Source organism: Syngnathus typhle, linkage group LG9 (assembly GCF_033458585.1).
Source record: "Syngnathus typhle isolate RoL2023-S1 ecotype Sweden linkage group LG9, RoL_Styp_1.0, whole genome shotgun sequence".
In the NCBI taxonomy this organism is placed as follows: Eukaryota; Metazoa; Chordata; class Actinopteri; order Syngnathiformes; family Syngnathidae; genus Syngnathus; species Syngnathus typhle.
In genome coordinates this window covers 2846254-2865519 of record NC_083746.1, presented here as the reverse complement: position 1 = coordinate 2865519, position 19266 = coordinate 2846254, and the positions used below count along the sequence as shown (strand labels likewise).

Below are 19266 nucleotides of genomic sequence, written 5' to 3'. Positions count from 1 at the left end.
TGCAAGTACAAGACTGTCAGTATTCCAGATTTGGCCCCCATTGAAAATAATTGGCACATTATGGAGTGCAAAATATCATAAATATAATATATAAATTGAGAATCACACGCTATTCAAGCAGCGTAGTGACTTCAGTTCCCCCTACTATATCAAGCTTTGGTATGTACGGTCGTAATGTCACGGCACTCTGAGTGTCGCTCTTTTAGGCGCGTTAAAAATAAACTCCAAATAATAATAATAATAATGCAAGTCCATCTTTATCCTCAAATATAATAAAAGCACTAATGAACTGGAAACGGTGAAACATATTTGAGGGTGCTTGATTACAATGTAACTTGATAAAATACAAAAATTTAATCGATTGTTATTGCTAAAATCAAATGTGTGAATGTTGCTAAAACTGTAAATATTAGCGAGAATGTTTTTTTTCATAAATTAAACATAAATCTTCTTTCATTCATTTGTTTTCTTTCAGTCTTGTCAAAGACAATGACATTAGATAAGTAAAATTTGATTTTCAAATATTGGTTTTAGAATTTAGTCGGTGTGCAAACACGAAACATAATAATGATTATTTTTAAAAAATAATGTGGGATTAATAGTTTCTCTAATAATCCACTAGAAGAACAGAAATAACATTTTCAAAAAGTCAAGACCTCTAAGGATAAATTAAGTTTTATGAAACCTAAAATACCTCCTCTACGTTTCACTCTTGTAGAGAAAAAAAAGCAAAGGTGATGAATGAAATCATGATGTTAAGAGGATGATCCTCAATGTTTTTTATTCAGCTGTGAAACATTTCTACAAAAACAATTAACAACAATCACACATCAGATCAGCACAATCCCACACACAGAGAGGAACAACAAAAAGACTACTTTGACAAAGACATTTGTCTTACTGTATATCGTCCAAACGATAACAACAACCTCTTGATGTGTTTCCAGATTTCTTTCATCTTCACGCCATATATGATGGGATTGAACAGAGGATTGTAGACCACTATTTGGAGAGTCATAATCAGTCGCACTGCTTTTGAAAGATCTGACTCCAATCGCGCTACGATGACATCAAAACAACACAAAAATGAGAAGCTGATCAAAACCATCAGGTGGGGTAAACATGTCTCTGTTGCTTTTTTCCGGACTTTTCCGCAACTGCGATAGGCCAACATAAATATCTTTATATATGTGAAGAGGATAAACAGCACAGGGATGATAGTAATATTTGTCAAAACAAATAAACCCCACACAGTTAGAAACATTGGTTTCACACAAAAAAGTTTCTGGATCGAATTATTGCAAAGGACTCCCGCTAACATGAAGTGACACATTTTTTGCTTCGCACTGATGACAGTCGCCACTAACATGTGGCAGGCAGGCAAACACCAGGCCAAAACCAAAAAGATGGTGACATTGGTTGTGCTCATCACAGATGTATAATGTAGAGGCTTACAAATGGACACATACCTGTCATAAGCCATGGCTGCCAACAGCAAGAAGTCTGAAGCTCCTAGCGAATAAAATATTAAATACTGCAACATACAAGCTGCGTGAGAAATGCTCTGCCTGTGAGACAAAACGTCCACAATGAGTTTGGGGTAAAAAGCAGTGCTGAAAAAAATCGAGTTGAGAGACAAAGCTGCAATGAAAATATACATTGGTTCATGAAGGTTCCTGTGAATCCAGATGAGGCAAATAATGGTGCAATTACAGCAGAGGATGACAACATATAGTATCAACAAAATCACAAAGTAGACATATCTGTACTTCTCCACATCTATATAGCCACCAAAACTTATGAGGTAATGTGTTCCGTTCATGTTCCAATCATGTGTTGACTCTCTTCGAAGACACCGCACACTGGTGGTCAAGAGTCGCCGGACCATCGAGTCTTTTATGTCGCTTGCTCAGCCTCTATGGATCTCATTAGGAGCTGCTGTCATGTCAACAAACTTCTCTAAGGCTTCTTCTTGGCACCCCACCTATCTGTCACGTACAGCAGGGTCAAATTGTTGGATGAGTTCTAAAGCAATCGTGCCAGATTTTAGTTTATCATCGGGCCACATGGTAGTCATGGTTACTGGAAGGGCATCTTTTATAACTTTATATAATGTAAAATGTGTAACAATACGCCAAAAGTCATTCCCTTGTTATCAGGTCACAGTTTTGTTGACATTTGGTACATTAAGGTCAAAATTGCTTATTTTATGCTACCACAGCCAGAATATGACTTAGACCAGAAAGGTCCTTTCGTCCGCCTGTTTGGTACTTGTTTTTCAATGTTTCTGTGATTTGTTTCTAAATCTGCCAGGCATCGGGCATTGGTATTGTGTGACCTTTCATTTTCCATAGCGCTTCCAGAATTGCTCTAGACCTTAGCTGGGTGGTTCGAGAACATTGTTTTTGTTCTCGTGGCCTCTAAGTCTCTCGTGTTCCTCTTCAGTGTGAGTCTTTGTTTAGCAGTCTCAAATGCCTCATCTGTGGACATCATGTTGTATTTCTCGGGCAGTTCTTTCTTAAGCTTTACATCTTTGTTAGGCTAACTTCTCCCACCCTTACTTTGGTCTCGATCCTTCTCTTCCGTGGATTCTTTCCAGTTGTTTTTCTCATAGCCAAGCCATCTCTAGGATAAGTGATCAGCTGATTGGTCTCAGTAATGTTCTTGGTAGGGATCAGTGCTGTGTTCACATCATTTAGTAGTGATTCTAATAGCATGTTTTTCCTTAACCTCACCAAGCAGGAGGTAGCTGAGTTCTCCCATGACTCCCTCTCAGGTCATTTGCTCTTGTGTCTTGTCATTTTTTGTCTATGTGAAGCCCTCTGAGACTGCTTGTGATTTAGGGCTATACAAATAAACTTGACTTGACTTGACTTGTGTTGTGGTGTTCTGCTTGTTGGGCTTAGAACCCACTCACGAGGTTTGGGAGTGATGCTGAAACCACCCCATGAGTGACCATGGCTTTTCCCAGCATCTTTGTACTGCAGAGGAAGCACATTGGGCCTAATCCATCTCCAGCTCTGGCAACAACTTCCTATTGCTGATGTTGGAGGTGGTGCAGACCTTGTTGACTCTGAGCTGGTATGATTGTATTTGTGCCACTCCTCGGAGGTATTGTCACATAGAATTAAATGTTCTTGCCTCAGGAACTGTTTTTGTTTGACAAACTTTGATTATATTTTCATTAAAATGCTGAGATTGGTTGAGATGAGGTGGACACAAACGGCCAGTTTGGCGCATTATGGAGTGCAAAATAACAAATATAATATATAAATTCAGAATCACACGCTATTCAAGCAGTGTATTGACTTCAGTTCCCCCTACTATATCATGCTTTGGTATGTATGGTCGTGACGTCACGGCACTCTGAGTGTCGCTCTTTTAGGCCCGTTAAGAAATAAACTCCAAATAATAATAATAATAATAATAATAATAATAATAATAATAATAATAATAATAATAATAATAATAATAATAATAATAATAATAATAATAATAATAATAATAATAATAATAATGCAAGTCCATCTTTATCCTCAAATACAATAAAAGCACTAATGAACTGGAAACAGTGAAACATATTTGAGGGTGCTTGACTACAACGTAACTTGATAAAATACAAAAATGTAGTCGATTGTTATTGTAAAATCAAATGTGTGAATGTTGCTAAAACTGTAAATATTATGGAGAATGTTTTTCTTCCGTAAATTAAACATAAATCAACATAAATTTTCATTCATTTGTTCTTACTTTCAGTCTTGTCAAAGACACTGAAATTAGATAAGTAAAATTTTATTTTCAAATATTGGTTGTAGAACTTAGTTGGTGTGCAAATACAAAACATAATAATGATTATTTTTTAAAAATGTGGGATTAATAATTTTTCTAAAAATCCCTCTTTTTTTTTGCATGGTTGGCGATGGAGGAAAACCAATAGAAACATTCGATCAGATGAACACTAAAGAATGGCACTAGAAGAACAGAGATGACATCTTCAAAAAGTCAAGACCTCTAAGGATAAATTCAGTTTTCTTAAACCGAAAATACCTCCTCTACATTTCACATTTAGAGAAAAAAAAGCAAAGGTGATGAATGAAATCATGATGTTAAGAAGATGATCCTCAATGTTTTTTATTCAGCTATGGAACATTTCTACAAAAACCATTAACAACAATCACACATCAGATCAGCACAATCCCACACACAGAAAGGAACAACAAAGAGACTACTTTGACAAAGACATTTGTCTTACTGTATATCGTCCAAACGATAACAACAACCTCTTGATGTGTTTCCAGATTTCTTTCATCTTCACACCATATATGATGGGATTGAACAGAGGATTGTAGACCACTATTTGAAGAGTAATAATCAGTCGCACAGCTTTTGAAAGATCTGACTCCAATCGCGCTACGATGACATCAAAACCACTCAAACATGAGAAGCTGATCAAAACCATCAGGTGGGGTAAACATGTCTCTGTTGCTTTTTTCCGGACTTTTCCGCAGCTGCGATAGGCCAACATAAATATCTTTATGTATGTGAAGAGGATAAACAGCACAGGGATGATAGTAACATTTGTCAAAATAAATAAACCCCACACAGTTAGAAACATTGGTTTCACACAAAAAAGTTTCTGGATCAAATTATTGCAAAGGACTCCCGCTAACATGAAGTGACACATTTTTTGCTTCGCACTGATGACAGTTGCCACTAATACTTGGCAGACAGGCAAACACCAGGCCAAAACCAAAAAGATGGTGACATTGGTTGTGTTCATCACAGATGTATAATGCAGAGGCTTACAAATGGACACATACCTGTCATAAGCCATGGCTGCCAACAACAAGAAGTCTGAAGCTCCTAGCGAATAGAATATTAAATACTGCAACATACAAGCTGCGTGAGAAACACTCTGCCTGTGAGACAAAACATCCACAATGAGTTTGGGGTAAATAGCAGTGCTGAAAAAAATCGAGTTGAGAGACAAAGCTGCAATGAAAATATACATTGGTTCATGAAGGTTCCTGTGAATCCAGATGAGGCAAATAATGGTGCAATTACAGCAGAGGATGACAACATATAGTATCAACAAGATCACAAAGTAGACATATCTGTACTTCTCCACATCTATATAGCCACCAAAACGTATGAGGTAATGTGTTCCGTTCATGTTCCAATCATGTGTTGACTCTCTTCGAACACACCGCACACTGGTGGTCAAGAGTCGCCGGACCATTGAGTCTTTTATGTCGCTTGCTCAGCCTCTATGGATCTCATTAGGAGCTGCTGTCATGTCAACAAACTTCTCTAAGGCTTCTTCTTGGCACCCCCCTATCTGTCACATACAGCAGGGTCAGATTGTTGGATGAGTTCTAAAGCAAGGGTGCCAAATTTGTGTTTATCATCGGGCCACACGGTAGTCATGGTTACTGGAAGGGCATCTTTTATAACCTTATATAATGTAAAATGTGTAACGGTACGCCAAAAGTCATTCCCTTGTTCTCAGGTCACAGTTTTGTTGACATTTGGTACATTAAGGCCAAAACTGCATACCGTTTTTTTCCATGTATAATGCGCACCCATGTATAATACGCACCCTAAAAATGGCATGTAGATGTTGGAAAAAAGCCTGTACCCATGTATAATACGCACCCAAATTTCATTTAGTAGTGATTCTAATTGCACGTTTTTCTTTAGCCTCACCAAGCAGGAGGTAGTTGAGTTCTCCCATGACTCCCTCTCGGGTCATTTGCTCTTGTGTTGAGGTGTTCTGCTTGTTGGGCTTGGAACCCACTTACAAGGTTTGGGAGTGATGGTCAAACCACCCCATGAGTGACCATGGCTTTTCCCAGCATCTTTGTACTGCAGAGGAAGCACATTGGGCCTAATCCATCTCCAGCTCTGGCAACAACTTCCTATTGCTGATGTTGGAGGTGGTGCTTGTTGACTCGGAGCTGGTATGATTGTATTTGTGTCACTCCTCAGAGGTATTGTCACATAGAATTAAATGTTCTTGCCTCAGGAACTGTTTTTGCTTGATGAACTTTGATTATATTTTCATTAAAATGTTGAGATTGGTTGAAATGAACAAGGTGGACACAAACGGCCAGTTTAGAGCCCACGGGGTTAATTAGAAGGTGAACACTGATGTAAGGATCGTGTCATCACAAGGTCAGCCTCGAGGGACCGCTAATAATGAACAAGTGGTCACAGTAATTCTCTCTGGAGATATTGTCGCTGACAAACAAGTCAAATCTCTGGATGATCCCACCAAGCATGCTGCAAATAACAATAGTCATGCTCTTGGTCCTTGGTGTGTTAGCAGCAGCAGCAGCAATCAATCACGTCCAGTAAGGCCTTCTTTACAACTCCAATTCTCATATTGATTCCATGAAGTTGTTAAATCATCCAATAAGATTTGTCTTGTCTGACTTGCCATGTCTACTCCATCCATGTAATTTCAAAGCAATGTGGCTTCGTGCAAGTACAAGACTGTCAGTATTCCCGATTTGGCCCCCATTGAAAATGATTGGCGCATTATGGAGTGCAAAATAACGTAAATATAACATATATATAAATTGAGAATCACACGCTATTCAAGCAGCGTGTTGACTTAAGTTCCCCCTACCATATCATGCTTTGGTATGTACGGTCGTGACGTCACGGCGCGTTCAAAAATAAACTCCAAATCATAATAATAATAATAATAATAATAATAATAATGCAAGTCCATCTTTATCCTCAAATACAATAAAAGCACTAATGAACTGGAAAAGGTAAAACATATATTTGAGGGTGCTTGATTACAATGTAACTTGATAAAATACAAAAAATGTAATCGATTGTTATTGCTAAAATCAAATGTGTGAATGTTGCTAAGACTGTAGATATTATGGAGAATGGTTTTTTTTCCGTAAATTAAACATGAATCAACGTAGATTTTCTTTCATTCATTTGTTCTTTCTTTCAGTCTTGTCAAAGACAGTGAAATTAGATGAGTAAAATTAGATTTTCAAATATTGGTTGTAGAATTTAGTCGGTGTGCAAACACAAAACATAAAAATAATTCTTTTTAAAAAATAATGTAGGATTAATAGTTTTTCTAAAAATCCCTTTAAGGTGATGAATGAAAAATGAAATCATGATGTTAAGAAGATGATCCTCAATGTTTTTTATTCAGCTGTGGAACATTTCTACAAAAACAATTAACAACAATCACACATCAGATCAGCACTATCCCACACACAGAGAGGAACAACAAAAAGACTACTTTGACAAAGACATTTGTCTTACTGTTTATCGTCCAAACAATAACAACAGCCTCTTGATGTGTTTCCAGATTTCTTTCATCTTCACGCCATATATGATGGGATTGAACAGAGGATTGTAGACCACTATTTGAAAAGTAATAATCAGTCGCACAGGTTTTGAAAAATCTGACTCCAATCGCGTTACGATGACATCAAAACCACACAAACATGAGAAGCTGATCAAAACCATCAGGTGGGGTAAACATGTCTCTGTTGCTTTTCTCCGGACTTCTCCGCAGCTGCGATAGGCCAACATAAATATCTTTATATATGTGAAGAGGATAAACAGCACAGGGATGATAGTTATATTTGTCAAAATAAATAAACCCCACTCAGTTAGAAACATTGGTTTCACACAAAAAAGTTTCTGGATCGAGTTATTGCAAAGGACTCCCGCTAACATGAAGTGACACATTTTTTGCTTCGCACTGATGACAGTTGCCACTAATACTTGGCAGGCAGGCAAACACCAGGCCAAAACCAAAAAGATGGTGACATTGGTTGTGGTCATCACAGATGTATAATGCAGAGGCTTACAAATGGACACATACCTGTCATAAGCCATGGCTGCCAACAGCAAGAAGTCTGAAGCTCCTAGCGAATGAAATATTAAATACTGCAACATACAAGCTGCGTGAGAAACGCTCTGCCTGTGAGACAAAACATCCACAATGAGTTTGGGGTAAATAGCCGTGCTGAAAAAAATTGAGTTGAGAGACAAAGCTGCAATGAAAATATACATTGGTTCATGAAGGTTCCTGTGAATCCAGATGAGGCAAATAATGGTGCAATTACAGCAGAGGATGACAACATATAGTATCAACAAGATCACAAAGTAGACATATCTGTACTTCTCCACATCTATATAGCCACCAAAACGTATGATGTAATGTGTTCCGTTCATGTTCCAATCATGTGTTGACTCTCTTCGAACACACCGCACACTGGTGGTCAAGAGTCGCCGGACCATCGAGTCTTTTATGTTGGTTGCTCAGCCTCTATGGATCTCATTAGGAGCTGCTGTCATGTCAACAAACTTCTCTAAGGCTTGTTCTTGGCACCCCCCTATCTGTCACATACAGCAGGGTCAAATTGTTGGATGAGTTCTAAAGCGAGGGTGCCAAATTAGTGTTTATCATCGGGCCACACGGTAGTCATGGTTACTGGAAGGGCATCTTTTATAACCTTATATAATGTAAAATGTGTAACGGTACGCCAAAAGTCATTCCCTTGTTCTCAGGTCACAGTTTTGTTGACATTTGGTACATTAAGGCCAAAACTGCATACCGTTTTTTTCCATGTATAATGCGCCCCCATGTATAATACGCACCCTAAAAATGGCATGTAGATGTTGGAAAAAAGCCTGTACCCATGTATAATACGCACCCAAATTTCATTTAGTAGTGATTCTAATTGCACGTTTTTCTTTAGCCTCACCAAGCAGGAGGTAGTTGAGTTCTCCCATGACTCCCTCTCGGGTCATTTGCTCTTGTGTTGAGGTGTTCTGCTTGTTGGGCTTGGAACCCACTTACAAGGTTTGGGAGTGATGCTGAAACCACCCCATGAGTGACCATGGCTTTTCCCAGCATCTTTGTACTCCAGAGGAAGCACATTGGGCCTAATCCATCTCCAGCTCTGGCAACAACTTCCTACCGCTGATGTTTAAGGTGGTGCTTGTTGACCCGGAGCTGGTATGATTGTATTTGTGCCACTCCTCTGAGGTATTGTCACATAGAATTAAATGTTTTTGCCTCAGGAACTGTTTTTGCTTGATGAACTTTGATTATATTTTCATTAAAATGTTGAGATTGGTTGAAATGAACAAGGTGGACACAAACGGCCAGTTTAGAGCCCACGGGGTTAATTAGAAGGTGAACACTGATGTAAGGATCGTGTCATCACAAGGTCAGTCTCGAGGGACCGCTAATAATGAGCAAGTGGTCACAGTAATTCTCTCTGGAGATATTGTCGCTGACAAACAAGTCAAATCTCTGGATGATCCCACCAAGCATGTAACAATAGTCATGCTCTTGGTCCTTGGTGTGTTAGCAGCAGCAATCAATCACGTCCAGTAAGGCCTTCTTTACAACTCAAATTGTCATATTGGTTCCATGAAGTTGTTAAATCATCCAATCAGATTTGTTTGTCCGATTTTGGAATTTGCTTTATTTCTTCCATTCGTCCATTTTCAACAGTGCTAAAAACTAAGCTAAACAGCTTAGCGCTTTCTTTGTTTCCACGTGTGGCAGAAGTACGAAAAGCATCTTCAATGTTTGACTGACCTTCAACAAATGAGTCAAAAAATAAGTGAACAAGCTTGCTGGGTGAGAGGCCTGATCCTAATGTCAGCCATTCACCCAGTAGGACACTCAAAAAATAACATTATAGAGTCTATGAATGGAGCCAGATGAACTTTGGTGGGCCGATGACCCATACAGTGCGAGTTTCGGTCATCGGTGCGAGCCGATGGACTATGGTCGTCGATTCTCACGGCATGCGCCATGAGTCAGCGCCGCTCCCTGTACAAGATCCTCATCCGACCCCGAATGTGGCCGACCACCGGCATGCCTCGCCCACTCCTCTTCACCAGCTTTGCTCCGTGTGAGTAATTCCTTCCCTCGGCAGAGGATCATTTGATGGAAAAAGCAATCTTTCTGATATAGAGAAGGTCTAATATGAAGCAAACTTGAGTAGACCACAGTTAGTGAACCCTGCCCTAGAATGTGTCGTGGACTTTGGGATATAACTAGATCATAGAAGTGCTTGGGGGACGACGACAGAGTTATCCGAGAAACAACTGGCGTCAAATTATGTCATGAACTTATCACTTGAGAACTTCATGTCTTGACCATGCTGCATGTGATGGACAGGTCACAAACAACACAAAGGTGAAAAGAACAGAGGGGAGTTTGTTGACATGACAGCAGCTCTTAATGAGATCCGTGGAGGCTGAGCAGCCATCATAAAAGACTTGTCTCTCCTGACCGTTCGTGCACATGACCAAAACATGAACGGAACACACGTGCTAATAATTCTTGGTGGCTTTGTCGATGTGGAGAAGTACCGATATATCTACTTTGTGATCTTGTTGATTGTATATGTTGTCATCATCTGCTGCAATTGCACCATTATTTGCCTCATCTGGATTCACAGGAACCTTCATGAACCGATGTATATTTTCATTGCAGCTTTGTCTCTCAACTCGCTTTTCTACAGCACCGCTTTTTACCCCAAACTCATTGTGGACGTCTTGTCACACCAGCAGAGCATTTCTCACGCAGCTTGTATGTTTCAAATGTTCTGTTTCTACACTTTAGCTGCTTCAGACTTCTTTCTGTTGGCAGCCATGGCTTATGACAGGTATGTGTCCATCTGCAAGCCTCTGCAATACGCAACTATCATGTCCACAACCAATGTCGCTATCTTGTTGGCCTTCGCCTGGCTTCTGCCTGCCGTTAAGGTTGGCTTGGCCATTTATTTTAATACAAAGATAAAAATGTGCAAGTTGGTTTCAGGGGGGATATTCTGTAACAATTCTGTCAATAAGCTTCAGTGCATGAAACCACAAATACTCACCATTTATACTGTGTTTGTCTTTATCAACTGTGAGATTCTACCTGTGTTGTTCATTCTCTACACATACATCAAAATATTTATTATTTCCTATCGTCGTTGCGGCAGGGCTTGGAAAAAAGCGGCTGAGACCTGTTTACCTCATCTAATGGTTTTGATCTGCTTCTCTTGCTTAGTTATGTTTGATGTAGTTGTGGACAAATTGGAATCTGACCTTCCAAAAACCACTCGCCTGATTATGATGTTGCAAATAGTGATGTACAATCCTCTCTTCAATCCTATTATATATGGACTGAAGATGAAGCAAATATGGATACATATCAAGATGTTGTTTGGAAGCAGGTCAAAATCAAATCCAGCAAGGACAGCCAGGTAAATTAATGCTTGGAGTTTTGTCGGGATATATATTGAGAAATAATAGATTATACTGTTGTACTTTTATTTTTAAATTGCTATTTTGAACAAACACAGCAATTTTCCCCAGACAAAAAGCATAATTTCTCCAGAACACTTTAATTTTCAAAATTCTTGCTGCAGGTTCAACTGACTTTTCAAACCAGAATTGCATTATGACAAATTTGCTTAAAAAAATATATATATACCACACTGCTAATATAAACACAGGTTATACCGTTTTCAATATTTCATTCTGTTGTCTTTTTTTTTTAGCATAGTTGAGAGTAGATTTATTCTTAAGTAATTGAAAGTCATGTAGTTACAATAGTTTTATACTATACTACTTTGATTACATTATTGACAACATTTTATAGTAACTAACTGTAACTAAATTTGACACGTTTGGCTTGTTTCGTAAAAAAAACGTGTTGGTTGTGTTGTTTTATACAAAAAGTGGGTTGTTTTGTGCAAAACAACCTAAGAAATTGGGTCAATGTGGTCTGTTGAATTCCCATCCACCAGTGAAACAATTGCAACATTTGGCTCCATCTAGCGGACAAAAGAGGGATTTTTAGACGGAGGCCTTACCCCACCGTTTGAATGTGAGACCTCCACCGTATCTTTCATTGACTGGCAACCAGAAGTCAGCATAATTAGACTTCAGTACCCAGTAACCCTGAAGTGTCGTGTGTTGATTATTTATATAATGAATAAGATTTTTTTTTGCTTGAAAGTCCCACCAGTTTGTGGCCTAAATTCTATGGCTGGTTTCTGTTGGAAATAATATTTTGTTTCTCTTAGAGATAATAAACACTACTGTAAAGTGTTAGTTGAAAAATGTAACCTTGTTCCTGTCTCTTTCTCTCTCTGTTGTATTTTAATACTGCGTGATGACACAAATCAAGATGTCTAAAATTGGAAACGGCAGAAGTCAACTATGTAGAAGCTTCTAACCTGGGGGGGTATTCCATCTATCCCCTTGGATGAGCTTTTAATATCAAATTGTGTCTTTCTCCAAAATTCCGCCTTACGTCTTTTAAAAAGTTCCGATTTTTCCCATGTTTCATTTCAAACTTTATTAGCATCATTTAAAATCAGGCAATTGACAAACTGCAGCGAGCCCTTAGGAGGCTTTGGTCATCGACATCCGCATTCGTCCACCACCATGTCCTGGTAGTGGCGCAGCACCACGTTGTCGTTGTTGTCATAGTAGAGCATGGAGATGGGCGAGAATCGGACGGGAACGCAGCAGGGTTGAGGGGTGCTGCCCGGATCCAGCGAGTGAACCAGAGTCTGCAGGATGGCGTGGTTGGTGCTGTTCAAGCTGTCGCTGAGAGGGAAGGGGCATTCACCGTGGCAGTAGTTTGCCATGTAGCCTTGTGGTGCGATGATCCAATCTTGCCAGCCCACATCTTTAAAGTCCACATAGAGGCGGCGGGCTTTGCAAACGTTGCTGGGCGACACAGGAGGTTGGGAGTGGGTGGCACTCCTCCTCTGCCGGGAACGGCACTGCTGTGGGTGCAGCGACACTACCACCAAAGAGGCCTGCACGGACGGCGCCGCCCACGACTGATCCGGGTCAGTATCCAGAGGTCGAAGTTCCAGAAGCAGCCCGTAATTGCGTGCCGGGCGGCGCCAGGACTCAGCCAGTGACGTGACATCCAAAGTGACCGACACTCCTTCCGGGCCCGGCCGGACCGACTGGGACAGAAGAAGACGGCGGTTGGCCCTAGGGTCGGCACCCTTCAGCGTAGGCCGGACCACCTTGTACAAAACAGCACTGATGGTGGGACCGCTTTGAAGCAGCTTTGCCACCCTGGCTGCCGACATGAAGTGGACATGCAACCGGGCCAGATACAAGACTTCCAATGACTCCAGGGCGGCAAGATTGAAAAACAGATGCTGGTCCACGCAGCCTGGGCACACCATGCCAGAACCTGGAATGACACCACCTGAACATGCACACACAAACAGTAACATTATTTAAAAACTTAGGAATGGACCCCACCCACACAATCATAGCATGTCGGACACGTGCACGCAAGCAGACACACATGCGCACACATTTGCAAGAAAGACGCAACCCGCACAGATTAATTTGTTGGTCGGTACCACAGCCACTACCTTGGTCTTGCACGTATCTGATGATGTTGCCACGCACGCCGTACTCGGACACCGTGCACGCCTCAATCTCGTCGGCCTGGACGCGCTCCGACCTCCGGAAGATCCTCAAGAGGGCCGGAGGGACGTCGCTGCGCCCGGATCGGGACCCGGCGAACGGACGCTCGGAGAGACCCAGGGCACCGAGGAGGAGCCGCTGCTGAGGGACAGCGTCCACGCCGACCAGGACCAGGAGGAGCAGGAGCCCAGGCATGTTTGTTTTTTCCACAGTTGAGCGCAGGAACGTTTGATTTAAATGGGGCTACCTCCCGGTGTGATTGATAAGATGGCGACGGAGGGGGCGGGGTAGCATGGCGGCTCCAAATATTTTCGTTTGTTTTTCCTAACTGTTATCAGTTCTTTGAGTTCTCAAATCACTAAAGCTCAGTGCAACAATCGAGCACAAGAGACACATTTGGTCTTTAAAACTAGGGTTAATAGGTGAGCAAATAAAAAGTTAATTTGAATAATTCCTGTCATTTTTAAACTTGATGTCTTTTTTAAACCATTTTGGGCAAATGAGTAGTAAAGTTGCATGGAGTTAGTTACCTGACTGTTGTCAGTCACTTAAATGTTGTACAGATCAACCGGAGTCAAATTCCCTGTTTGGCATGCACAAACTTGGTCAATAAAGCTGATTCTGATGTAAAAATATTTTAATAACAAGATTTCTTTTGGGCAGTATAATTTATATTACATGTAATTTCATCAATTAAGAAAAAAAAGATGTGTCCAAATAATGGTTTTCCCCGCATTTCCCTGCGTGGGTGAATGAGGGGTTCAAAGACACGTACAAATCTCTAAAACAGGGAAATAGATTGGTACAAATGTTACAAGCAGCAATATTGTTCTGCACATATGGTATTCGTACTATTTTGAGGCCATGGAAAAAAACGTTAACCCCGGGGACAGTTTTGCGGGTGTTTCTAGTCAACCCACGGTAACAGTGAACCAAAAAATAAAAAGCTACGTGCGTGTTTTCGATTTTGAAAAGGCGCCTCTCGCTTAACATTCGTAATTTCTTCACCGGGGGTGGAGTTCACCGCCGTTGCGGCTTTACTAGCTTTTTCTTGCTATTTCTAACAGCTTCTCGAGACCCTTTAAGTTTTTATGATGTGTTTTGAAGAATATTGTGCTCGATCGTTTTGATAAAGTTGCATACATTCTTTAAGGCAGTGTACTCCCCTCAGTCCCCCCCCCTGTTTCACTTTGTAGTGGTATAGGCAAGCATGACGTCACGTTTGATGTCGTTCCACAATATCGACGCTTGGGGTCAGCCAAGGCCTTCGAGAAACACTATTCGACTAAACACTAAGTAGATGGCGTTCACTTGTCATGGAAACGAATCTGTCATATTAAAAAAGGCTCAATCCCTGCACTTGGCTGCACCAGAACCATCTCCAAATTTAGAACCAAAACAGGAGCATTTTGTACTTGTACTGTAGAATTGTAGTGTCCCATCTTACTTAACGGTGTGTGATTGGTTGAGAAAGAAAAGAAGGGATCAATTTCTTCTCTTCTCCTTTTTCACCACAGTTTGGACACCCCTGATTTCAATCATGCAAAACTATTTTTTTTTATCCCAACCCTTAAAGAAACCGGCTCACCTGTTAATCTTATTGAATGCCTTATCGTTACTTCTATTACTATCATCTTTAAGGGTCCTTGCTCTCTCTCAGCTCAGGATATGACTGTTAATTCCCTTTTGGTTTTCTATGGGTCAAATGAGTCACTTGTTATTTTCTTTCCTCTTCCCCCAGCTGCACCATTCATTTGTCTCTGTGTGCGCTTCACTGGAGATGTGTAGGATGCATGATGTGTGTTTTCCTACCTAATACGTGACTGTAAAATGTGTCATCACTTTTATATAATTCTGCGGGGGTCCCTCGTACTATTTTAGGTGTATAGGGTTTTTCTTGCTCCACAGATAGAGGTGGTCCACCTCAGATCGTTGTTGTTTTTGAATTCAGACAACTTTCAGTTCCGTTGACACCAAACCCTGGGTAGGTGGGGGCAATTATTCTATAGTTTTGGACTTAAAAATATATCACTCCACCCATGCAGTGAATTTGGTCTGTAGTTCTGGTGTCACACCAAGACATGGTGGTATATCTTCCTTGGGGATGAAAAACTAGCCTTCCTTTTTGCTCCTAAACAGGTTGGCATTATAAGAAATGACTGGAAACCTCATTTTCTCTGGGATACACTCACTGGCGGAGCTCGAGGGGGAGCCACAGGGGCACCGCCCCCCCTGAAATATGCATGGACCCCCAGTCGCAAGACCAGATACTTTACTTATGGGTATTATTGAATTTTTCTGGCTTTCCTTTCCTCATATTCCCCATAAGTTATGCTTATCAGGGTATTTTATTTAAATTTTAAAAAAAAAAGGGGGGGGGTGTAATCTTTTGATAGTACTGAACTTATTCAAGGTACCACTGCATTATCTTTGTGGATACTGTGTTTTCAGCGTGCATCTCTCGCTGGATTTTTCATGTAAGAATGAAGTTGCCTTAGAGGCCCAAGCACCAATTTTAGCAACATTCTCTCCGAACACTCAATTCATTGTTGAAATCCAAATGGATGCTGCCTGTAGTCCGAGGCAAACAGAGCATGAGCGTGATATTGTCTGTGAATAACTTCTTTTATGGGTCCTGAGAGTATCATATGCAACTGTCTGTGCAGCTAAACAGAATATTCCATGAAAGCGTTCTTTCTTTCTCAGGCCTGCTTGAGGGAGCGCGTGTGCGGGTCTGGCTGCCAGGGAGAACAACAGCAGTCTTTTCTGATAGCCCGGACCACACACAACTCCAGAGACCCGTGTCTTCTGTCATCAACGCGCAGACGGTAACAATGTCTATCCAAATTTAGACCTCCATGTTGCTTCATGGACCTGGATCTAACTTAGCAAACCCTAAATCTTTTGTGTGGAATCATTTTGATATATTTGCATGCAATATACGTACAGTAGGTTCTCATCACTTTTCCAAGCAGGGTGAATGGTTAGGTTCGTCTACTCTATGCTAACCTTCACTACAAAACGTGTCTAAGCACTGACATTTTGGTACGACAAAGCCCAAGAACATGTTGGCGGCATGTTCACCCTCTACCCTATTTACTGTTTTTAGTAGATTATTTCATAATTAAGGCGTAAGAGTGTTCTGTCACTCAACTATGCACAGTAAAAATTTCATTTTTAGTGCATTAACAAAGGTTTGCAATATACCGTAATTTTCGGACTATAAGTCGCGGTTTCTTTTCGTAGTTTGGGTGGGGGGGCGACTTATATACATATATATGTTGTTGTTTTTTCACTTTTTTGGCCATTTTATGGCTGGTGCGACTTATACTCCGGTGCGATTTATAGTCCGAAAATTACGGTACCTTGGTATATTCCAACGACAAATTTGGGTTATATTGCCATTGTAGGAACGCATGTTTGGAATAAAATGAGGATGTGCTCTAATGGCATAGACTGTTGATTGACGGAATAATTAGGCAAACACCAACAAACTTTTTTTTTTTTTACAATAACAATGAAAGATATTAATAATTTAATATGTGTAACTTGAATAATATATTTGTAGATATTTTACATCAAGGTGTAGCCACAATTATTTGATATTACATTCTTAAATGTTGCAGCTGACCTTTTGAGAACAACCATTATGTAGATGTGGCCCTCTGTGAAAAAGAGGTCAACCCCTTTGTTAGCGCTTCAGACCAATTTTAAGAACACACGCAATTATTCATCGCTGTCATTGAGTTTAAGTCTCATGTTAAGATATGATAAGGATGTGCACGATAGCCTTTCGTACACGCAAGCATGCACACACTCACCCTTGCACTAAAAAGCTGATGTGGAGTGAATTCCCATTGGCAGCCGAGGCCTGAGTCATCAGCCGGGATTCCCTTCCTCTCACTTCCAAATATGGGTGGGATTGTGTGAGAGCGGCAGGCCGAACCGTGGAAGGCAGAGTGGAACCCCCGAGTGATGTCAGATCATTGGAACAGCATGTCTCGCCGCTGACTGGAAATGCAGCGGCGAGGAATGTCCGGAATGCAAAGATCCGTGTGATGCCATCTGCTCGCTTGTAAGATGTTGCGCTTCATGCTTTGCACACTCCCACGTTTTTTTTGGCAATCATCTCTCATGGGTGATACTTCTTCCCGTAAATTCCTAATCCCCCCCCACCCCTTTCGCACCAACCCGAAAGTGGTGACTCCTAATTCCCAGCATCAGTTGCTCTGTGGGAGGCCTCTGGCTGAATTCTATTTCCGTGATTGCAGTGTCTGATGCCAGGATTTGAGGACTCTTTCTCGTGTGCTTTATCTGAACTGTAGTATTTGAAAGACAATCATTTTATGTCCATGGGACCCTTTTGTAATAATCAGAAAACTGTTTAAATTGCCCAGAGTGCTGCATATCCACTCTCCCTCTTTACTGTAGTTTGTATTATGTATAATCCCGGTGTATCTGATTTCATTTGATCTCGTGCTACCTGAGTTAATTCTGCCTCAAATAGGATGAACCTTCTTTCATTTGCATTATCTGAAATTGTGAATATAAAAATAAAACCAAAAGATTATACATACCGTATTTTTTGGACTATAAGTCGCAGTTCAGTTTGGCCAGGGGTGCAATTTATAGTCTGGAGCGACTTGTGTGTGAAATCTGACACCTGTAGGTTACACCATTGACGAGAAAGAATGGCCAATGATTCAAAGACTACTATAAACATTCATAATTATTTTTAAACTGATGTGATAAAATACAAACTTATTGTTTTATCGATTGATTGATCGATTTGATTTCGAGCTTAAAAACAGAAAAATATATTATTAAAATATAAAAGGGAAAAGAAAACAGGACAATATCAAAATGTCTCAAGCAAGTCGTAAATAACTTAAATAACAACAATTAGGAGAGCTCGAAAAGGGGTAGGAAGAAGTTAAAGAACTAATTGTAAATTTAGACGCCATCCTGTCCTATCTGAAAATTTTCATCAGATCATCAGTTCCCACCGAGTAGACGTCGCCTCCAATACAAGCCTAATTATTGTTTACGTGGATCAATCTTCTTCACTGCCTCCCGTTCTCACTGTAGGCTAGCACTGATGCGGTAATTATATCTGCCGAATGTCGGCTGGCCGCAGACTGCTTTGCGAGTCTCTCTGCTTGAGGAAAAATTAGACACTGCTCTGCACATGTCCAGGGCTGTAATAAGAATAAGGACTTTTGGTGTATGAAATGTGTTTATATGTTTGTTTGATTGTACTAAGTTCATTTTGTTTTTCCTTTTCAATTCCCGTAATTTTCGGACTATAAGTCGCACCGGAGTATAAGTCGCACCAGCCATAAAATGCCCAAAAAAGTGAAAAAAAACATATTTATGTATATAAGTCGCTCCTGAGTATAAGTCGCCCCCCCCCACCCAAACTATGAAAAAACCCGCGACTTATAGTCCGAAAATTACGGTACTTCATTGGTTCTTCTATAGCAAACAAATTATTTTAGGTGTATTTACCTGGCATGTTTCGGCGGGTTCTTCCGCCTTCATCAGAGTCCAATGGATTCGACGTAAGACAAGACATCTTCAAATTTTAAGGAGTCTAGCAAGTCTGAAATGATTATCAGATTTTTGTTATCACGAAAAATGTTTGAAATGTATCGTCTTATGGTCTAATGCTGTCAAACAAGATCATGCCATCAATACAAAGGGGTTCTGTAGCCTCTTTCTTTTGAGAGAGAAAGAGAGAGAGACAAAAATCTTCATTCATTAAAATGTCTCATTCCTTGTAAATCTGCAAGCTGGGCCACAGAC

The 19266-nt window shown here is 40.5% G+C and overlaps 2 protein-coding genes and 3 pseudogenes across 2 annotated transcripts; 1 reads left to right on the top strand and 4 right to left on the bottom strand.

Annotated features, from left to right (window-relative positions):
* Window positions 1-834: 834 nt before the first annotated feature.
* Window positions 835-1945, bottom strand: LOC133159905 (olfactory receptor 6N2-like; annotated as a pseudogene).
* Window positions 1946-4225: 2280 nt separating this feature from the next.
* Window positions 4226-5296, bottom strand: LOC133159385 (olfactory receptor 6N2-like; annotated as a pseudogene).
* Window positions 5297-7231: 1935 nt separating this feature from the next.
* LOC133159906 (olfactory receptor 6N2-like) lies at window positions 7232-8340 on the bottom strand (annotated as a pseudogene).
* Window positions 8341-9010: 670 nt separating this feature from the next.
* LOC133159801 (olfactory receptor 11A1-like) lies at window positions 9011-11471 on the top strand. The gene has a single exon (XM_061287170.1). It carries the CDS (start codon window positions 10321-10323, stop codon window positions 11260-11262), a length of 942 nt encoding a protein of 313 aa, XP_061143154.1. The 5' UTR covers window positions 9011-10320; the 3' UTR covers window positions 11263-11471.
* A 903-nt stretch (window positions 11472-12374) lies between these two features.
* Window positions 12375-19036, bottom strand: gdf3 (growth differentiation factor 3). Its single transcript, XM_061286342.1, is given in 4 exon segments — window positions 12375-13234; window positions 13407-13785; window positions 17653-17780; window positions 18970-19036. Coding segments are annotated over 4 exon segments (1389 nt in total). The 3' UTR covers window positions 12375-12419.
* Between the last annotated feature and the right edge of the window lie 230 nt (window positions 19037-19266).